General features: G+C 44.4%; 1 protein-coding gene across 1 annotated transcript in view; it reads left to right on the top strand.

Moving 5' to 3' along the window:
- The window catches only part of AOC3 (amine oxidase copper containing 3), a 72,406-nt gene that overhangs the window by 36,331 nt on the left and 15,604 nt on the right, over positions 1-20,471 (top strand). Inside the window, exon 3 of the mRNA XM_073562619.1 lies at positions 15,817-15,946. Coding sequence (XP_073418720.1) covers positions 15,817-15,946 — 130 coding nt within the window. The remainder of the gene's footprint in view (positions 1-15,816; positions 15,947-20,471) is intronic.

Raw genomic sequence — 20,471 nt, 5'->3', positions numbered from 1 at the left:
AGCTAGTCATCAGCCAGTATCTGTCTACGTACAGTTACCAAGTTCTATTGTGTACATGGTAGATGTGGCAGCAGAACAGATTTTGAGGAAAAGGAAAAAATTTGAAGCGAGAACAGGGAAGAGATAGATTAGTGATGATAGACCTATCTAAAGAGGTGTGCTTTTAAAGAACGCATACAAATGCGGGGGCTAAGTATTAGTCATTAATTAGTCTGAGTAGTACATTCCAGAAAACTGACACAGCATGAGAGAAGTTTTGGTGCTGAAGGTCTGAGGTTCGAATCATGGAGGATGTTAGTCAGTTGCAGAATGTAGAGCATGAGTAGGGTGATAGAGAGAGATGATGTAGGAGATGTAGGGTATTGCAGAATTTTGTGGGTGAGAGTGTTCAGGATGTATTGTATTCTGTAGTGAATAGGCAGCCAGTAATGACTGGCACAAGGCTTAGGCGTTGGTGAAGCGACTGGACAGAAATACAACCCTGGATGCCGCATTCAGGATGGATTGGAAAGGAGAGCGTTTTGTAAGAGGTAAATCAATCAGTAGAGAGTTGCAGTAGTCCAGGCAAGATTGAAAAAGAACAACAGTCAGAGTTTTTGCAGTTTCAGGCTATGTACCCACATTGCAGAAATGCTGAGGAAATTTCCGCAACATTTCTGCAACTCCCGCCTCGGGTAAAACGCATGCGAATTCGCAAGCGTTTTTCCCGCGAAAAACAAGCACGTTTTGCATAGCGCTTGACAAGTGTGACCAACTTTTTACTATTGATGCTGACTATGCAACATCAATAGTAAAAGATAGAATGTTAAAAATAATTTAAAAAAATAAAAAATAGTAATATTCTCACCTTCCGACGGCCGACGGAGCCTTCCCGCCTGTCCGCCACGCTCTCGGCATCTTCGGGTCCCAGTAATGATTTGAGCGAAGGACCTGAGATGACGTCACGCTCGCTCGTCATCAGCGTCTCCTCTCCTCCAGACCCTGGGTACCATCCGCACATTGAGCGCTCACTTTACGCATGGTGGGCATAGCCACATGCGTAAAGTGAGCGTTTCAATGCCATCCTATGGGTGCGGAATCGCAGCAATTCTGCAAAAAGAATGAATATGATGTGTATTTTTCTGCTTTGCGATTACGCAGTGGAAAAATCCGAAGCATTAGCACAGCATTGTGGAATCCCATAGCATTGCATGGGATGCGTTTACTTTGCATTTTCGCGGCGATTCCGCAGCGAAAAAGGGCCGCAAAAACGCAAAAGAACAGCATCGCGTGCACACAGCCTAAATGTTGTGGAACATCATAGTACATAGTAATGTATAGAATTTATTAGTAGTTTTAACTCCAGCGTACAGCTACTTTGTTTTTGACGAAATTTCCTAATAAGGCTGTGTTCACACGTAGCGTTTTTTTCACGGATTTGCCAAAAAATCTGCTCAAAAAACTCTTAAAATAAGCTTCCCATTCATTTCTATGCATTTTGCACTTTTTGCGCATATTGACGCGTTTTTTACTGCGAAAAAAACGCTTCGAGGTAAAAAACGCAGCATGCTCATTAATTTTGAGGAAAATTCCGCGTTTCTAGCGATTTTCTATGGGTCTGGAAACGCGCAGAAAAAAAACGCATAAAAAACGCGGGGAAAAAAACGCGTATATGATAATTCTGCACGTATTCAGTCCATCTTTCAAAAACCATGGTCGACGCCTTTATCTGCATTCACAGATGTACTTCCCAGCACATACACCATATTAAACAGAAGTCTGGAAGTGACTGACTGACTTCAAGAATGGAATAGAGAGTCTAATAAGACAGTATCTGCAATGACTGCTTCAAAACCGTTTCTTGGATACTCACGAGAGGTTGCAGTGAGGAGCACCTCAGGCAATGGCACTCAGTAGCAGTATATACCATGGGTGGATGCCCAATAAAAGGAGGCATAGTAGCATAATACAGTGGCTTGGTTGCAAAAGTATTAACCTCACCCCCACCGCCTTTTGGCATTTTTCATGTTTTGCTATGTAACAACCTGGAAATACACTGTTTTTTTGAGGGCTTACATCAGTTCATGTAAAGAGCATGCCTACAACTGTGAACATTTGGTTTTCTTTGTATTGTGAAGCAAATAACAAATAGGAAAAATAACTGAAAGCTTCAGTGTATATAATTATACCCCCCTAAAGTCAGTATTTTGTAGAGTCTCCTTTGCCGGCAATTACAACTGTAAATTGATCTAGATGAGTCTCGATGAGCATTCCATAACTTGCCACTGACATTTTTGCCTATTCCTCAAGGCAAAACTGCGCCAGTTAGATGTTTCCTCTGGTGAACAGCGATCTTGAAGTCTGACCAATTATTCTCAATTGGATTAAGGCCTGGGCTTTGACTAGTCAACTCTTAAACATTTACACATTTCCCCTTAAACTACTTGATTGTTGCTTTAGTTGTATGCTTTCGGTCATTGTCTTGTTGGAAAGTGAACCTCTGTTTCAGTCTCAAATCTCTGACAGACTGAGCCAAGTTTTGCTAAAGAATATCCCTGTATTTCGCACAATCCATCTTCCTCTTGGCTCAAACCAAAAAACATCCTCACAGCCTGATACTGATGTAACAAGGTGGCACGGGGTGGTAGCCATGACCGAGTCCATTTAAAGCAACAGTCGCCAAACACCCCGGCCCCTTGCACATAGAACAGACAGATACGGTCCCAGGCAATTACCTTTCTGTCACAGTCACTGTGATTGCTGGTGAAGAGGGTCCAGGGAAACACTCTGGCACGGTTTTAATCCAACAGGGAAAATGTTTTAATGAAGATGCAATGAACAAGATATAACTTCCTGCACTTTCCCTATCAAAAGTCCACAACAGCAATAGCAGCAGCAATAGCACCTGTTCAAAAGCCAGTATCTGGATGCTTATAGACCTCGGCGGGGCACTTACGCAGTCCTGGTGCTCACTTCCACTGCCCGGGGGTCCGGGACAACAAACTCTCCCCTCCTGGGGAGTCTTCAACTCCAGAGGCTGCTGAGCACCTGCCCTGGGCAAGCCTGCCCAGGCACTGACTGAGGAGCAGGAACTTTCTGCTCCTTTTGGGGCTGTTGGCCCAACCTCCTCCAGTTAACCTCTTGCTCTCCCTAGCACTAACATGTACAGTACAGTGCAATGGCAATATACAGTGACATGGCAGATATAGAACATTACACAATAAAAATGAGACATAAAAGGGGTTGCATGGGCTCTGTGTGTAGGAGAGGGGAGGCAAAGGATGGTCCTAAAAACATGTTTGTCCTAGACCGTAAGGGTCCTTGAAAAAGCAATGCAACATAGCCTTTTAAAATGCACACAGTCTGTCTATTATTGCCGGCGAACTGAACGTGGCTTGGCTAAATTAATACACTCCAGTCCATACAGTCCATAAAAACATAAGAGTGTATTGCAGTCCATAATACAAGCTTAGTCTCTTAAGGTGGGCCCATCTGGCCCTGAGTCCCCGGTCCCAAGGAGTATGGGCCTGATTGCCACTTAACACAGTTCTGTCCCGGCTCGCTCCTCAGGTCTTCCTAATCTGCGTCTCCCCCCTCCCTCCTTTTAGTGGACCACAGGCTTTTAATGGTGGTGGGCTGCATATAACATGGGGCCAGTCCAGGGGTAGAAGTGAGTCCAGGGGCAACACAGTCCAGTTATAAGGCAGACACACACAAAGCTCACTGTGACCAACCCCCATGGGGTTTCAGCCCTGTGATCCAGCAATCGGTGCGCCAACAGGCACATACAAACTAGGAGGAAGGGGAAAACCAAACTTAGTCCTTTATTTGTGACCATGGTGGCCACTCCTGATGCCTCAGTCCCTTGGCATTAAGCAGGGCTCACTGCCCCCACAGAGACGCGGAACAGTCCCTGGTACTTTCCACAGGTGCAACCGGCACAGCTCACATTTTCCTTAGAGGATCTGCTTCAGTCTATGCACGGCCGCTGGTTGGTATAATGGGCCGCATGTGGGCCCTGCACCACAATATAGGTGTGGGATAAAGATCCGCTGGAGGAGGAGTCTCCACTGTTCCTTCTGCTCCGCACCCCCACCAGTGGTGGGCCACTGCTCCCAGAGCTACCGGCTCTGGCAACTCACTTGCAGCTGCCACATTGTGTCCAGGTGCTGCTTCCTCCTGCACACCTGCAGGAACTGCAGCCGCGGCAACCAGCCATTCATCGCACTGAGCCTCCAGCGGTGGGTGTTATGAATGAGTCACCGAGGAGGAAAAACAAAAACAAGCTAAGTCACAGAAAACCAGAGAGGTTGGTAACTAAGCAGATTGCAGACCCCTGATCCTATCCACACAACTAGCAGTAGCTGTGGAGCGTACCTACGATGATCCTAGACGCCTCGTCACAGCCGGAGAAGTAAATAACCTAAAGCAAGAAAAGGGGAAATCTAAACTGCCCCAGAGCAGACCCCAAAGCAATAGACAGCCCCCAAACATGTATTGTCGGTGAAACAAGATGAAAACACAAACACAGATAGAAAAATAGGCTGAGCAAACAATGGGGCCCACACTAACTAGAAAGGACAGGAAAGGAAAGATGCTGTCTGCAATCACGCACAAAACCCTGCCAAAAAATGTCCAACACTTTCTGATAACAAAAACCCTGAAGTCACTAGACTTCAATTCCCTATATCAGCGCTCTGGTATATTCTGAAGACAGAGCAAAAAGAGACCAATCTGATCAGGGACAAAAAGCAAACTGGCATAAACAGAGGCATAAGAATGGAAATTCAGCACAGCCCCAGCAGGAGCTGTCTGACCACAAAAACTGAGTAAACAAGACCAAATCTCATGTGAAAAAATATCAGAGCACACTTAGCTTGAGAAGGCAGGAACAGAACTGGAAACCAGAACCTCAGGGCAGGAAAAAATCACCAGCACAAAATTAGGGAGTCGGCTGTCTTAAATCCAGTCAGAGACTCCTGATGTCCACTCACAGTCCTCCTCCTCAGGTGGCAGGTCTCTGCCATTTAGATCAGCTTCATTACCTATTGTTACCACTAGTGGGTGCCCGGATGGAGAACTCACGACTCCTCTGTCAACACATCAAGCTCCACCACCCTCACCAGAAGCCAGAGGTAAACCAGAAAATGAGTTCACAACAGTACCCCCCCTTGAGGAGGGGTCACCGAACCCTCATTCATGCTACCAGGCCAATCAGGATGGGCCCGGTGAAAAGCACGAACCAATCTGTAGGCATGAATGTCAGAGGCAGGGACCCAAGAATTGTCCTCCTGCCCATAACCCTTCCACTTGGCCAAATACTGGAGTCTCCGTCTAGCCAGATGCGAATCCAGTATTTTCTCTACCTCATATTCCACATTACCTTCAACCAACACAGGGACAGGAGGTGCCGCCATAGGAACCACTGGCTCAACAAACCTCTTCAACAGAGACTTATGAAACACGTTATGGATCTTAAACGTAACTGGAAGAGCCAATCGAAAAGAAACCAGGCTAAGAATCTCCAAAATCCTATAAAGTCCAATAAATCTTGGCTTGAACTTTGGAGACGAAACCTTCATTGAGATATTTTTTGATGACAACCAAACCAAATCACCCACTTTAAACCGGGGACCAATGGTCCTATGCCGGTTGGAAAACCGCTGGGCCTTTTCCTTTGAGAGGGACAACTTATCCACCACTTGGTCCCAAATCTGCTGCATTCTCTCTACCACAGTGTCAGCACCTGGGCAGGCTGAAGATTCCACTTGCCCTGAAGAAAATCGAGGATGAAACCCAAAGTTACAGAAAAAGGGCGACATCAATGTGGCAGAACTAGCTCTATTATTTAGGGCGAATACGGCCAAGGGCAAAAATGAGACCCAATCATCCTGATCAGCAGATATAAAACATCTTAAATAAGACTCCAAAGTCTGGTTTGTTCTCTCAGTCTGCCCATTGGTCTGTTGGTGAAACGCAGAGGAGAAGGATAGCTGAATTCCCAGCTTGGAACAAAAAGCTTTCCGAAATCTGGAGACAAGCTGGACTCCTCTGTCCGACACAATGTTCTCAGGAATCCCATGCAACCGAACCACCTGTTGTAAAAACAAGGGCACCAACTCTGAGGAAGATGGCAGCTTTGGGAGTGGTACAAGATGGACCATCTTAGAAAATCTATCACAAATCACCCAGATAACAGTCATTCTCTGAGAGACAGGAAGATCAGAAATAAAATCCATTGAGATATGGGTCCATAGCCTCTTGGGCACCGGCAAGGGCATCAACAACCCACTAGACCGAGAACAGAGTTTAGACCGGGAACAAGTCCCACAAGACTGCATAAAATTCCTAACATCACGAGATAAGGCGGCCCACCAAAAAGACCGACTCACCAAATCTCTGGTACCAAAAATACCTGGATGACCAGCCAACGCGGAGCAATGAACTTCAGACATCACTCTCTTCCTCCACTGGTCAGGAACATACAATTTTCCCATAGGACAACGCTCAGGTTTGTCCTCCTGAAATTCTTCCAGGGCACGTCTCAAATCGGGCGAGATGGCAGAAAGAACTACCCCCTCACCTAGGATGGTAGTAGGTTCAGTCACAATAGGAGAATCAGCAAGGAAACTCCTAGAAAGGGCATCTGCCTAAACATTCTTAGTGCCCGGAAGAAAGGAGACTACAAAATCAAAATGCGTGAAAAACAAGGCCCACCTAGCCTGTCTAGGATTCAAGCATTTGGCCGACTCCAGGTAAATCAAATTCTTGTGATCAGTAAGGACCACAACTTGATGTCTAGCTCCCTCCAACCAATGTCTCCACTCCTCGAATGCCCACTTCATGGCAAACAATTCCCGATTCCCCACATCATAGTTGCATTCAGATGGGGAGAACTTTCAGGAAAAGAAGGCACAGGGATTCATTTTAGAAGTCACCGGATCTTTTTGGGACAAAACAGCTCCTGCACCAATCTCCGAATCATCTACCTCTACCTGAAATGGAAGTGAGACATCAGGTTACCGTAAAACCGAAGCAGAAGTGAACCTCCGCTTCAACTCCTGAAATGCCAAAACAGCCTCTGGAGACTAATTCAGCACATCAGCGCCCTTCTTCGTCAGATCTGTCAGAGGTTTGGCAATACCAGAAAAATTGGCTATAAATTTACGATAAAAATTAGCAAAACCCAAAAACTTCTGGAGAGCCTTCAAAGAAGTGGGCTGAACCCAATCATAAATGGCCTGTACCTTGGCCGGGTCCATTTCAGTAGTTGACAGAGACAAAATAAATCCCAAAAATGAAATCCTCTGTACACCAAAAAGGCATTTTGATCCCTTAACATACAGGGAATTCTCCCTCAAAATCCGGAACACAGTCCAAACATGTTCCACATGAGAATCCCAATCACTGGAAAAGATCAGAATATCATCCAAATAGATGATCAAAAACTTATCCACAAAGTTCCGGAAAATATCATTCATGAAGGATTGGAAGACAGAAGGGGCATTAGTGAGCCCAAAAGGCATCACCAGGTACTCAAAATGTCCCTCCGGAGTATTAAACGCTGTCTTCCATTCATCCCCATGCTTGATGCGAATAAGATTATATGCCACCCTGAGGTCAAGCTTAGTAAACCAGCAGGCACCTTTAACTCTGGAGAAAAAATCAGAAATCAGGGGTAACGGATTCTGATATTTAACCGTAATCTTGTTAAGGGAACGATAGTCAATACAAGGCCTTAAAGAACCATCTTTCTTCGCCACGAAAAAAAAAACAGCACCTAAGGGTGAAGAAGATGGTCTAATATGACCCTTCTCCAACGACTCCTTAATATAAGATCGCATAGCCTCGTGTTCAGGTACAGATAAGTTGAAAAGCCAACCCTTGGGAAATTTACACCCAGGCCTCAACTCAACTGCACAGTCATAACTCCTATGAGGAGGCAGGGACGCAGACTTACTCTCACTAAATACATCATAAAAATCAGCCAAATAGTCAGGAACATCATGAGACTGGGGAGAGGTGGAGAAAACAGGAGTGTCACCAAGAGCACACCGACAGCCCCAACTCACCACAGACACAGATTTCCAATCCAAAACTGGATTATGGATTTGCAACCAGGGAAAACCCAGAACAATAGTATCATGCAAATAATGCAGTACCAAAAATCTACAATTTTCTTGGTGGTCTGGGGCGACCCACATTATCACCTGGGTCCAAAACTGAAGTTTATTCTCCGCCAAAGGAGTAGCATCAATACCCCTCAAAGGAATAGGCATCCGCAGAGGTATCATGGGAAAGCCACAACGTTTAGCAAAATCCAAATCCATCAGATTCAAAGCCGCTCCTGAATCCACAAAAGCCTTGGCGGAAAATGTGGATAAGAAGCAGATCAGAGTAATTGCCAAAAGAAACTTAGGTTGTACGCCACCCACAGCAAATGTGTGTGCAAAACATTTCTCTCGCTTAGGGCAGACAGAAATAATATGAGAGGCATCGCCACAGAAAAAACACAGCTTATTACGACTTCTATACTGACGTTGCACCCTAGACAAAACTCTATCACATTGCATAGGTTCAGACATTTGTTCAAAAGGTGGCAACACCTCTCGTGTAGTTTTACGTTCACGTAAACGCCGATCAACTTGAATGGCTAATGACATAGAATCAAGACCAGAGGGAACAGGAAATCCCCCATAACATCTTTTACGGTTTCTGACAAACCCTTCCGAAAGAGAGCTGCTAAGGCACCGTCATTCCATGTAGTAAGGACCGCCCACTTTTGGAATTTTTGACAGTATAACTCTGCAGAATCCTGACCCTGGTTCAATGTCAATAGGGCTTTCTCAGCTTGATCAATAGCATTAGGTTCATCATACAACAACCCCAAGGCCTGAAAAAATGCATCCACATTAGTCAGAATAGGATTTTCAGGTGTCAAAGAAAACGCCCCATCCTGGGGATCGCCGCACAGCAAGGAGATGACAATTTTAACCTGCTGCGCAGAGCTCCCCGATGAGTTAGGCTTCAAGGCAAGAAATAATTTACAATTATTCTTAAAATTTAAAAATTTAGACTGATCCCCAGAAAACACATCAGGAGTAGGGATTTTGGGTTCAACAACATGTGATTGAGCGAGATAGGCGGAAATTCCCTGCACTTCAGCAGCGAGCTGCTCCACACGATCAGACAATTGCTTAATCTCCATTAAGGTAAAAAAAATCCTCCTACGGCCCCAGAGAAAAAGAGGAAAAAATGCATATTAAAAAAAAAAAAATTCTGACACTTTTTTTTTTTTTTTTTATCCTGCTTTTGAGTACCCTAGAATCTGCGGTATGGCTGGTGATTCTATTATGAATGAGTCACCGAGGAGGTAAAACAAAAACAAGCTAAGCCACAGAAAATCAGAGAGGTTGGTAACTAAGCGGATTGCAGACCCCTGATCCTATCCACACAACTAGCAGTTGCCGTGGAGCATACATACGATGATCCTAGATGCCTCGTCACAGCCAGAGAAGTAAATAAACCTAAAGCAAGAAAAGGGGAAATCTAAACTGCCCCAGAGCAGACCCCAAAGCAATAGACAGCCCCAAAACATGTATTGTCGGTGAGACAAGATGAAAACACAAACACAGATAGAAAAATAGGCTGAGCAAACGATGGGGCCCACACTAACTAAAAAGGACAGGAAAGGAAAGATGCTGTCTGGAATCACGCACAAAACCCTGCCAAAAAATGTCCAACACTTTCTGATAACAAAAACCCTGAAGTCACTAGACTTCAATTCCCTATGTCAGCGCTCTGGTATATTCTGAAGACAGAGCAAAAAGAGACCAATCTGATCAGGGACAAAAAGCAAACTGGCATAAACAGAGACATAAGAATGGAAATTCAGCACAGCCCCAGCAGGGGCTGTCTGACCACAAAAACTGAGTAAACAAGACCAAATCTCATGTGAAAAAATATCAGAGCACACTTAGCTTGAGAAGGCAGGAACAGAACTGGAAACCAGAACCTCAGGGCAGGAAAAAATCACCAGCACAAAATTAGGGAGTCGGCTGTCTTAAATCGAGTCAGAGACTCCTGATGTCCACTCACAGTCCTCCTCCTCAGGTGGCAAGTCTCTGCCATTTAGATCAGCTTCATTACCTATTGTTACCACTAGAGGGTGCCCAGATGGAGAACTCACGACTCCTCTGTCAACACATCCATCTCCACCACCCTCACCAGAAGCCAGAGGTAAACCAGAAAATGAGTTCACAACAGGTGGGCTTGCCTCCCAATCAGAGGCTATCTGCATGGCCACCACATATAACCCTCGGGCCCCTGTTCTTTAACGAAGGCAACATGGTCCCCCACCTGAAGAGGGCCGCTGTTGTGAGTTCATTTTTCCCTTCACCATTGAGGTCTGATGAACTCCCTCCTCTGGTGAAGGAAGGTAGTGAGGCTGATTACCAAACACATGGGCAGCTAGAGGATGACTGGGTGGCTGGAATTGAGGACTGGATATAAGGCTGCCGACGCCCTTCTTCCTGGCTGGTGATTTTCCTGCTGGATTCTTGGAGACCAGTCTGATTCCTGCATCTCAAAGCTAAGTTTTTCTGCTCTGCTTTGTACACTTCAGTTTTGTTTTTGTTTTGCCTTGTTTTTTGGGAGTTCTTCCATCCCCGGCCGGGGGTGAGCTGAATTCCATTTTTGTCTCTGATCTGATGATATTTTGCTCTGTCTTCAGAATAAACCTGAGTGCTGATATAGTCTTTTGAAGCCTATCGTCTTCAGGGCCTGTTTTTCCTATCAGTCGGTTGGCTCATTTTGATAGAGGTTTTGCGGATGGCAGACAGCAGCTTTCCTATCCTGTCCTATGTAGTTAGCTTGGGTCCCATCATTTGCTCAACCTATCTTTCTATCTGTGTTAGTGTTTTCATCTTGCTTCACCATCATTATATGTTGGGGGCTGCCTATTGCTTTGGGGTCTGCTCTGGGGCAGTTTAGTTTTTTCCCCTTTCTGTCTTTAGGCTATGTAGTTCTCCGGCTGTGATCGAGGGGTCTAGGGCACCGTAGGAACCCCCCACGGCTACTGCTTGTTGTTGTGGATAGGTTCAGGGGTCTGCAATCCGATAGCTGCCAACCTCTCTGGTTTTTCTGGACTTAGCTGGTATTTTGTTTTTTCCTCCTTTGGTGACTCATCATAACAGGCCGCGGAAAGTAAGGGACCCGGCATTCACGTATATCTTGGCTCCAGTGTCGGCCTCCTGGTTCATCCTTATCCTCTTGATGTGCCCAGGTGTCGGACCTTGCCACTGGTCATCCGGACAGCTGCAGCTCCCCCATTGGTGTGCTGTAATTCTTTGACGATGCGGTGCTCTTGCCGCTTCTTCTTCTCCCAGATGACCTCTCACACCCAATGGGCCTTCCTGGAAGAGCGAACTGGAGATCCCTCTCCGCAGGCGCGGCTGGTGCCAGATGGGACAGGTGCAGACCAGGAAGACGCAGGTGCCACCATCATCGGGAACGGTGGAGTTGGGAGCCGTGATGCGACCTGAGAGGAAGGCAGAACCACAGGAGGTGAGGGAGCAGAGGCCAAGGTGACTGGCCGGTCAGACGAAAGCTCCTTACTCACCACCACCATGGTTTCTGCTGAATCCACCGGAAATCCTCTTGTGCGGCCATGGAAACTGGTGGTCGCAGTTGTGTCAATCCCCCGCAGGGCAGCTTCCAACATTTTCTGGACTCCCTCTGGTTCCTGTCAGAACACCGCCAGTCTTCTGAACTCTTCGTTCTCCACCGGCCTTCTATCTGGTCACCGGAAGGGGTGCCATTCGATCAGCTCCTCCGACCACCAGGCCTCGAAGCGCAGATCCATCTCCTCCCGGGCCATCGATCGCCTCCAGTCCTGGCGACCGATGTCACCATGGAACAACATGCTTCTTCTTTCCATCATGGTGAATAATGGCATCTCCCCTCTGAACACACTGTCTTGCTCTGCAGGGTTCCACCCATTTGTGTGCGGGGTCACACTTGGCTGTTCCACCCATTTCCTTGGGTTTTGCTGCACAGGAGGGAACTTCTTCTTCCCCCGCAACCATTTCGGGTGGGCTTTTTTCAGAGGGAGGCGCAACCTCCTGTCTTTTAGTGCCTAATCTTTTCCATGATGCCCACGAAAGGTGGCAACATCTCTCATTTTCGCACCAACGGCCACCATCTTCTCGGCAGCAGTTGGCGCCATCTTTAAATTATCAGCAACCGCCATTTTTGTCTATTTCACAGCGGTCACTGATTCACAAGTCCCAAGAGTCCTCTCTTGGAGTCTTGCAATTGCGAGGTTGCGGGGGTCCATCCTGCCGACTTCGCCAAATGCAACAAGGTGGCATGGGGTTGTAGACATGACGATCTCGCTGTGTGTGGCACACATCAGTGACTGTCCCCCCCGCCGGGTTTCGCTGATCATGCAGGATCGTCCTGGGCCGTTTTTTGATCACTAAGAGTATATAACTTAGATGACTTTGTGTATCTGTATACCATGATTAAGGCTTAATTGCTGAAACGCGTTGGTCATATTTTTGCCTCTTGTGTTACCCACAAGCAGATAAAAAACTGTTTTTAATACATCAGTGGATTGTTTCATCGCTGGAGCACATCTCTTCTTTTTTTCTGCTGATTGCTGACGCCCTGGACTGAGGCGGCTCCGTGCAGAGGACTTCCACTATTACAGACCAGCATGCTGTGGTGAGCTGACTTTCCTTTTCCCCTACCCTGAATTTTGATAACTTGTAGGACCTCTTACAAGCATTCTTGTTTTACCATCACTTCTGCTCCTCGTGAGCTCACGTCATATTATCGTGCACCAGCTGCGCCAAGGCCTGCATCTTGTCATGGCAGCACATGACATACTCAAAGACCGACACTCCAAGGTTAGCTAAGTCTTCTTCCTAGACCTCTTTTACCAGAGCCAGGGGCCCCACACATGTTGTCCGTACAGGAACACCAAAGGGGAGAACCCAGTCGAGGCCTGTGGAATCTTCCGGTAGGCAAATAGGAGGTGTGGAAGGTACCGCTCCCAGTCGCACCAGTGAGAATTGACCAACATCTTAAGCATCTGCATCAGGGTGAACTGTTCGCACAGATCTTTGGTCCGTGGTTACTTTGGATTGGTCACCTGATGTTGCACCTGTATCTGCTTACAGAGGGACTCCATTAGCTGCAGCATTTCCTGGGAAAAACCCAGTCAGGAGAAAATCTCCAGTTATGCAGTGGCCACCTTGATGGTCTGAATAGACCACAAGGCTACCGCTTCCAGGTACCGGGTGACATTGTCTATTACCGTCAATGCAAAGAATTTCCCGGAGCTACTGGGAGAGCCCATTGAACCAACCAAATCCACTACCACCCTCCTGAAAGAGTTTTCAATGATGGGCAGAGTTATCAGTGGGGCATTGGGGCACTACCTCATTTTCCCCATCCTCTGACCTGTATTGCACGAATGGCATTAGGCATCCACATTGACCCCCATTCTTGGCCAGTAGAAATACTGGGTTAGCATGGCCTTGGTTTTAGTTATCCCTAGATATCCGACCATCGGAATCTCATGCGCAATCTGCAACAACTCCGCCCTGAATGAATGGGGTACCACTAACTGTCAGTCTCTAGGCCACGCCTACGGTGAACTTTGCTGGACCGTTACATGGTACAGCTGTCCTTGGTCCCAGACCACCCACTTGAGGTCTGAATCGAGGAAGAAGGCTGTGCCGCCTTCTCCTTATCCTTAAGAGCTTTCAGGCTGTTGTCGGTTTCCACCGCCGCCAGAAACCCCTGACTGGACATGGCCAGTATAGACGAGACCGCCACGGATTCTGTCAGTTCCCTGCTACCTGTCTCCTGGCCTCCATCTGACCCGGTATCCACTTACTCGGAAGGGTGGAAGCCATAAGAGAAATTGCTAGTCTACTTCTGTGTAAGTTAAGTTTTGCATAGAGTTCAAGACTTTGCAGGGAGTGGTAATGTGCATGTTCAATCATTGCTGTATTGCAATTGAAATATGAGGCCTCCATTCTGGCGATCAATATGGATCTCAGATGTTGTTGTGCTTCTGGTTAGGGGATACTTGCTTATTATATCATTTTAACTGCCATTTGGCCTTTGAAATGTGATATCTACAGAACAAGAATTTTCAGACTATTGTGAGGCTCAGTAGTCACTCTGAAAACATCAAGATTTCTGTTTTTATAGGGAATCTGTCAGCAGGATGCATCCTCCAGGCTATTTATATGCACATTATTATTACTATTATTTATTTTATAGCACCATTGATTCCATCGTGCTGTACATGAGGGACGGGTTACATACAAACCAAAAATAGAAATTACAATGAACAAACTAGTTACAGAGAGGTACAGAACAGAAAGAACTCTGCCCTTCCGGGCTCACATTCTACAGGATAATGGGGAAAGAGATAGTAGGTTCAGAGGTTTCGACAGCTCGGGTGTTAGTGAGGCGGGATCTCTGATAGTAGTGAGGTGGCAGCAGGGTTATTGCAGGCTGTAAGCTGTTCTGAAGAGCTGGGTTTTCAAGTTCTTCTTGAAAGTTTTGATTGTAGGGGATAATCGGACATTTTGGGGCACAGAATTCCAGAGGATGGGGGATACTCGGGAAAGGTCTTGTAGGGCGAGAAACCTAGAGGAGAGACGAAAGGCCTTGGGAGGACCAGAGATTACACGTGGGAAGATATCAGGAGATTAGTTTAGAGATATATGGGGGAGACGGATAAGGGACTGCTTGTAGGTCAGTGTTAGCAGTTTGAATTGAATACATTGTGGAACTGGGAGCCAAAGAAGGGATTTATAGAAGGGAGAAGCAGAGTAGTGGTGAGGAGAGTGGGGATTAGTCATGCAGCAGTGTTAAGAACGGACTGGAGAGGTGCGAGAGTGTTTTCAAACCACACAGTATAGAGTCTGTCAATCAAGCAGGAGGAGACAGTGCTCTGTGTGGAATGGAGCTGGAATGACTGAGGCTTCAGATCTACCATAGCTCTTCAGCTTTATTTGCTTATCAATTCAAGCTCTGATATCTCTTAGTAACAGAGGAGCAGACTGGCCATGTAAAGGTATTGCTGGACTTGTTTCTAAAAGAGCTTCATGTGCATATAAACAGTTTGGAGGGGTGAAATGCTGCTGACAGATTCCATTTAATAAAGATAACTTCATAGGTTTCTTTTGAAAATATGTTAATTATAAACACTCGCTTTAAACAATTTCATTTTCTGACCATACATCCATACTGATATGTATTTATGAGAGAGAAACTGGAGAGGAAAAAAAGCGCAAATAGGGTCTTATCTGGGTAGCAGTGTAAAAGGATATGCACAATTGTGCACACAACCATTTATGAGGCTCAAGGCTGCTGCAGACCCATGAGGATAAATGCATAGAACTAGAAAAACAAATGGGTTATTCTGCACATTCACTGTCCTGATGAAGAAGTTATACACTTTAAAAAGTGTTGATGAGTTAAACCACCTGAAATTTGATTGGAACCCTTCATTTTTTCTCAACAGCAGAGCAGAATAACCCACTTATATCTCCATTTTTATGTATTATGGATATGTGACATATTGGTTAACTACTGATATAACTAAGTTATGTTAAAAAAAGAATAAGAATGACTTAAACAGAGTAAATCAATTTATATTATAGCTAAACATACTAAAAATAGGTCTTATTTCTATTTTCATTCATTATTATTATTAAATCTCTAATACTTGCAATACTAATGCGCTATTATAGCCCACCTCCAAATCTGTTCATCATGTGATGACTTATGTATAATCTCATTTATTTTAAGGTACAAGTTAGCAGTGACCAAACATAAGGAGGCAGAGGCTGAAAGTAGTTCCATCTACAATCAAAATAATCCTTGGAGTCCCAGTGTGACGTTCTCTAAATTTATAAATAATGAGAATATAAAACATCAGGTAAGAAAATGTGGGTGAAAGAACATAAGTATTTTACTATATGAATCCATCTAATGCTGAACATCAACATTTAGACACTTTACGTAAAATGAATCATTAACTTCCAAAATGTTATCAAACTAAAAATCATCACTACTCAACTGTTCTCTTCACCACCAGTCCAGTGCTGATGCTCCACAGTCCTCTAGGTCTGTTTTTCAACACAGCCAGCATGTCACCACTGCAACTAATCAGTTGTCCTGCAGTCAGTTACCATATTACTGTCAGCATGGTTCTGAACTGAGTGGGTGATGCCAGTTAACTGTGGCATAACTAGAGTCCTTTGAGCCTTAGCGCAAAATTTGGACAGGGCCTCCATCTCTGTGCACTATATTCATAAATATTATCTCCTTATCACACTAAAATTGTTAGATGACGGCCTGAGAAGAGATATTCAACGTGCTAAACGTATTAAAATACAATAAATATGCCAAAAGGATCTTACTAATGATCCAGCCTTTTTTTATTTTATTACCTAAAAATATTAACAGTGAGTTGAGTTTATATATAGTGGGTTAAATTTCACTGTCCTGTGTGTTATGTGACATTGTCACTGGTAAAGTACCAGATGGGAGATATGTATCATTGAGGATGTTAGCTTCAGTGATATGAACCTGAGGGCAATGTTCCAGCACATTAAGTGAGGAGAGGGGTTAATCGCACTTTTTTTTGGTGTTCTGGGTTTTTTTTGTGAACAGCTGAAGAATGGGAGGGAGGCTGTTCACCATATCTCCACCCCATCATTGGATCTAGAAGGTAAATAGTCATCCTTTCTATATCATTCAGTGTTCGGAGTGTCTGGAGATGAGAGCTTCAGAGCTAGGTTTAGGGTAAAGAGAGCTGAACCCTTTTGTTTTCCCTGAGCGGGCGGATCCCTGCAGCCACATATTTTCCCGTTATTCCAGAAAGGCAGTGTTTATTTTGCTGAACTTTGCACTGGTTTGTTTCATACCTTTTTAAATAGTAACATAGAGACATTTGGCACTCGTATAAGTGTATTCAAAAGAATTTTATCAAGTGTAGTAAATCCAGAAAAATAAGAAACGTTTCGGTCAACACAAGATCTTCGTCAGTCATCTGAATAGAGCATAGTGTGCACCTGAGTTAGGTCCCATTAGCCTCAAATCCATTCTGATGTCATTTGATGTTTCTAATTTGTGTAGGTCAATTCCACATGATAAGGGCATCAAAGCAATGAGGGAATTACTTTTACCATCATCTCATGACACATGCGTGCTCTCTCTCTCTGCATGAGTCTACTCACCCTTGTGCTCACCGAAAATTATTTTTTATTTGAATATTGTTTTTATTTAAAGCTTCAAGAGACTGCAATAAGCTCAAATGTGCCCCCCATATGCAAATTGCTTTATGGCAGCATTCGAGGAGAAGATAGTGTACTCCAACAATCTTTTTCAGCAATATTCCCAGGTCTGGAAGCGCTACATTGATGATGTGTTCTGTGTATAGGGGGCATCTTACTGCCTTCTACAGTTATTTGGAATGCTGAATTCAGCGTGGCCTGGACTAGGGTTTACCATACAAATAAACCAGCACAAATTGAATTTTTTGGATACACTGGTCATGAAGAATCTTCGGACATAGTCTCTACTGATTTACAGTATATGGTAAAATCACAGATCACAACAATATCTTGAGGTTTGATAGCTTACATCCCTCACCCATGAAGAGATCTTTGTCACAATACCAGTGAGTGAGGAGAATAGTGTCCTATAAATCCACCTGCCATGTGCGCCTCAATGAGATGAGTTAAAAATTCAGAGCCAGAGGTTATGCCTCTGGAGTCCTGCATCAATCACCATTAGTTACATCAGTTAATAATAATAATAATCTTTATTTTTATATAACGCTAACATATTCCGCAGCGCTTTACAGTTTGCACACATTTTCATCACTGTCCCCGATGGGGCTCACAATCTAAATTCCCTATCAGTATGTCTTTGGAGTGTGGGAGGAAACCGGAGTACACGGAGGAAACCCACGCAGACACGGGGAGAACATACAAACTCCTTGCAGATGTTGTCCTTGGTGGGATTCGAACCCACTAACCACTGAGCCACCGTGCTGCACCACACAAAATTCAAAACGTGTTCCCGTCATGCACACTTTTTACCCCTGCGCTTACCAAATTCATCGATCTATCTGGAAACACTGGCACATAATCAAGACTGCCTAACATAAAATTGAAGAGTTCCAGGTTCTTTTCCTGCCCTGTTTCAGACGTTGTCATAATCTGAAGGACAAATTAGTCAAGGCTGATATTGGCCCAATCACTAGAGTCCACCACAACAAAGGCTCCTAGCTACACCCAAGAATGGTACCTTCCATGTCTCCATTGTTTTCAGTGCAATAATATTTTCAAAGGGGACACCATCCATCAGCCACACTCTAGTAAACGTTATCCAATTAAGGGTTTTTTTCCTGTGATTTTTCCAACATGGTCTACTTGATCAAATGTCTGTGCGGTCTCTATCCAGACGACTGACTGACGAAAAGCTTGTGTTGACCGAAACATTTATTTTTCTGGATTTACTGCGCTTAATAAAATTCTTTGAATACACCTACACGAGTGCCAAGTATCTCTACATTACAGTTGACGCATTTGGTTATCCTACTTGTTCACCACTGTATTTCCAGAAGAGTCTTGTTTTTGTCTCCTTTTTTAACCCCTTAAGCCCCAAAGGTGGTGTGCACGTTAATGACCAGGCCAATTTTTACAATTCTGACCACTGTCCCTTTATGAGGTAATAACTCTGAAACGCTTCCATGGATCCCGGTGATTCTGACACTGTTTTCTCGTGACATATTGTACTTCATGTTAGTGCTAAAATTTTATTCAAATAACTTACGTTTATTTGTGAAAAAAAACGAAATTTGGCGAAAATTTAGAAAATTTTGCAATTTTCCAGCTTTGAATTTTTATGACCTTAAATCACAGAGATATGGCACACATAAAACTTAATAAGTAACATTTCCCACATGTTTACTTTACATCAGCACAATTTTGGAACCAAAATTTTTTTTTGTTAGGAAGTTAAAAGGGTTAAAAGTTGACCAGCGATTTCTCATTTTTGCAACACCATTTTATTTTTACGGACCACATCACATTTGAAGCCACTTTGAGCGGTCTATATGATAGAAAATACCCAAAAGTGACACCATTCTAAAAACTGCACCCCTTAAGGTGCTCAAAACCACATTCAAGAAGTTTATTAACCCTTTAGGTGCATCACAGGAATTTTTTGAATATTTTAAAAAAATGAACATTTAACTTTTTTCACTAAAAAAAATACTTCAGGTTCAATTTTTTCTATTTTACCAAGGGTAACAGGAGAAATTGGACTGCAAAAGTTATTGTGCAATTTGTCCTGAGTACGCTGATACCTGATATGTGGGGGGGAACCACTGTTTCGGCACATGGCAGACCTCAGCAGGGAAGGAGCGCTGTTTGACTTTTTCAATGCAAAATTGGCTGGAATTCAGATCGGACGCCATGCCGCGTTTGGAGAGCCCCTGATGTACCTAAACAGTGGAAACCCCCCAAGTGACCACATTTTGGAAACTAGACCCCCCAAGGAACTTATCTAGATATGTGGTGAGAACTTTGAACCCACAAGGGCTTCACAGAAGTTTATAACGTACAGCGGTACAATTAAAAAATCATATTTTTTCCATAAAAATGATCTTTTCACCCCCAATTTTTATTTTTCCAAGGGTAACAGGACCCTAAAAGTTATTGTGCAATTTGTCCTGAGTACGCTGATACCCCATATGTGGGTGTAAATGACCATTTGGGAGCATGGCAGAGCTCGGAAGGGAAGCAGCGCCATTTGACGTTTTTGGCTGGAATTGAGATCGGACACCATGTCGCGATTGGAAAACCCCTGATGTAATAAAACAGTGGAAACCCCCCACAAATGACACCATTTTGGAAACTAGACCCCCCAAGGAACTTATCTAGATGTGTGGTGAGAACTTTGAACCCCCAAGGGCTTCACAGAAGTTTATAACATACAGCCGTACAATTAAAAATCATATTTTTCCACAAAAATGATCTTTTCACCCTCAATTCTTATTTTTCCAAGGGTAACAGGACCCTAAAAGATATTGTGCAATTTGTCCTGAGTGCGCTGATACCCCACATGTGGGAGTAAACCACTATTTGGGCGCATGGCAGAGCTCGGAAGGGAAGCAGCGCCATTTGACGTTTTTGACTGGAATTGAGCTCGGACACCATGTCGCGTTTGGAAAGCCCCTGATGTACCAAAACAGTAGAAACCCCCCACAAATGACACCATTTTGGAAACTAGACCCCCCAAGGAACTTATCTAGATGTGTGGTGAGCACTTTAAACCCCCAAGGGCTTCACAGAAGTTTATAATGCCAAGCATGAAAATAAAAAAATCGTATTTTTTCCACAAACATGATCAATTAGTCTCCAATTTTTTTATTTTCCCAAGGGTAACAG

This window comes from Dendrobates tinctorius, unplaced genomic scaffold (assembly GCF_039654945.1).
Source record: "Dendrobates tinctorius isolate UK_male_01 unplaced genomic scaffold, ASM3965494v1 ptg000360l, whole genome shotgun sequence".
NCBI lineage: Eukaryota > Metazoa > Chordata > Amphibia > Anura > Dendrobatidae > Dendrobates > Dendrobates tinctorius.
This window is presented reverse-complemented; position numbering and strand designations above follow the sequence as displayed.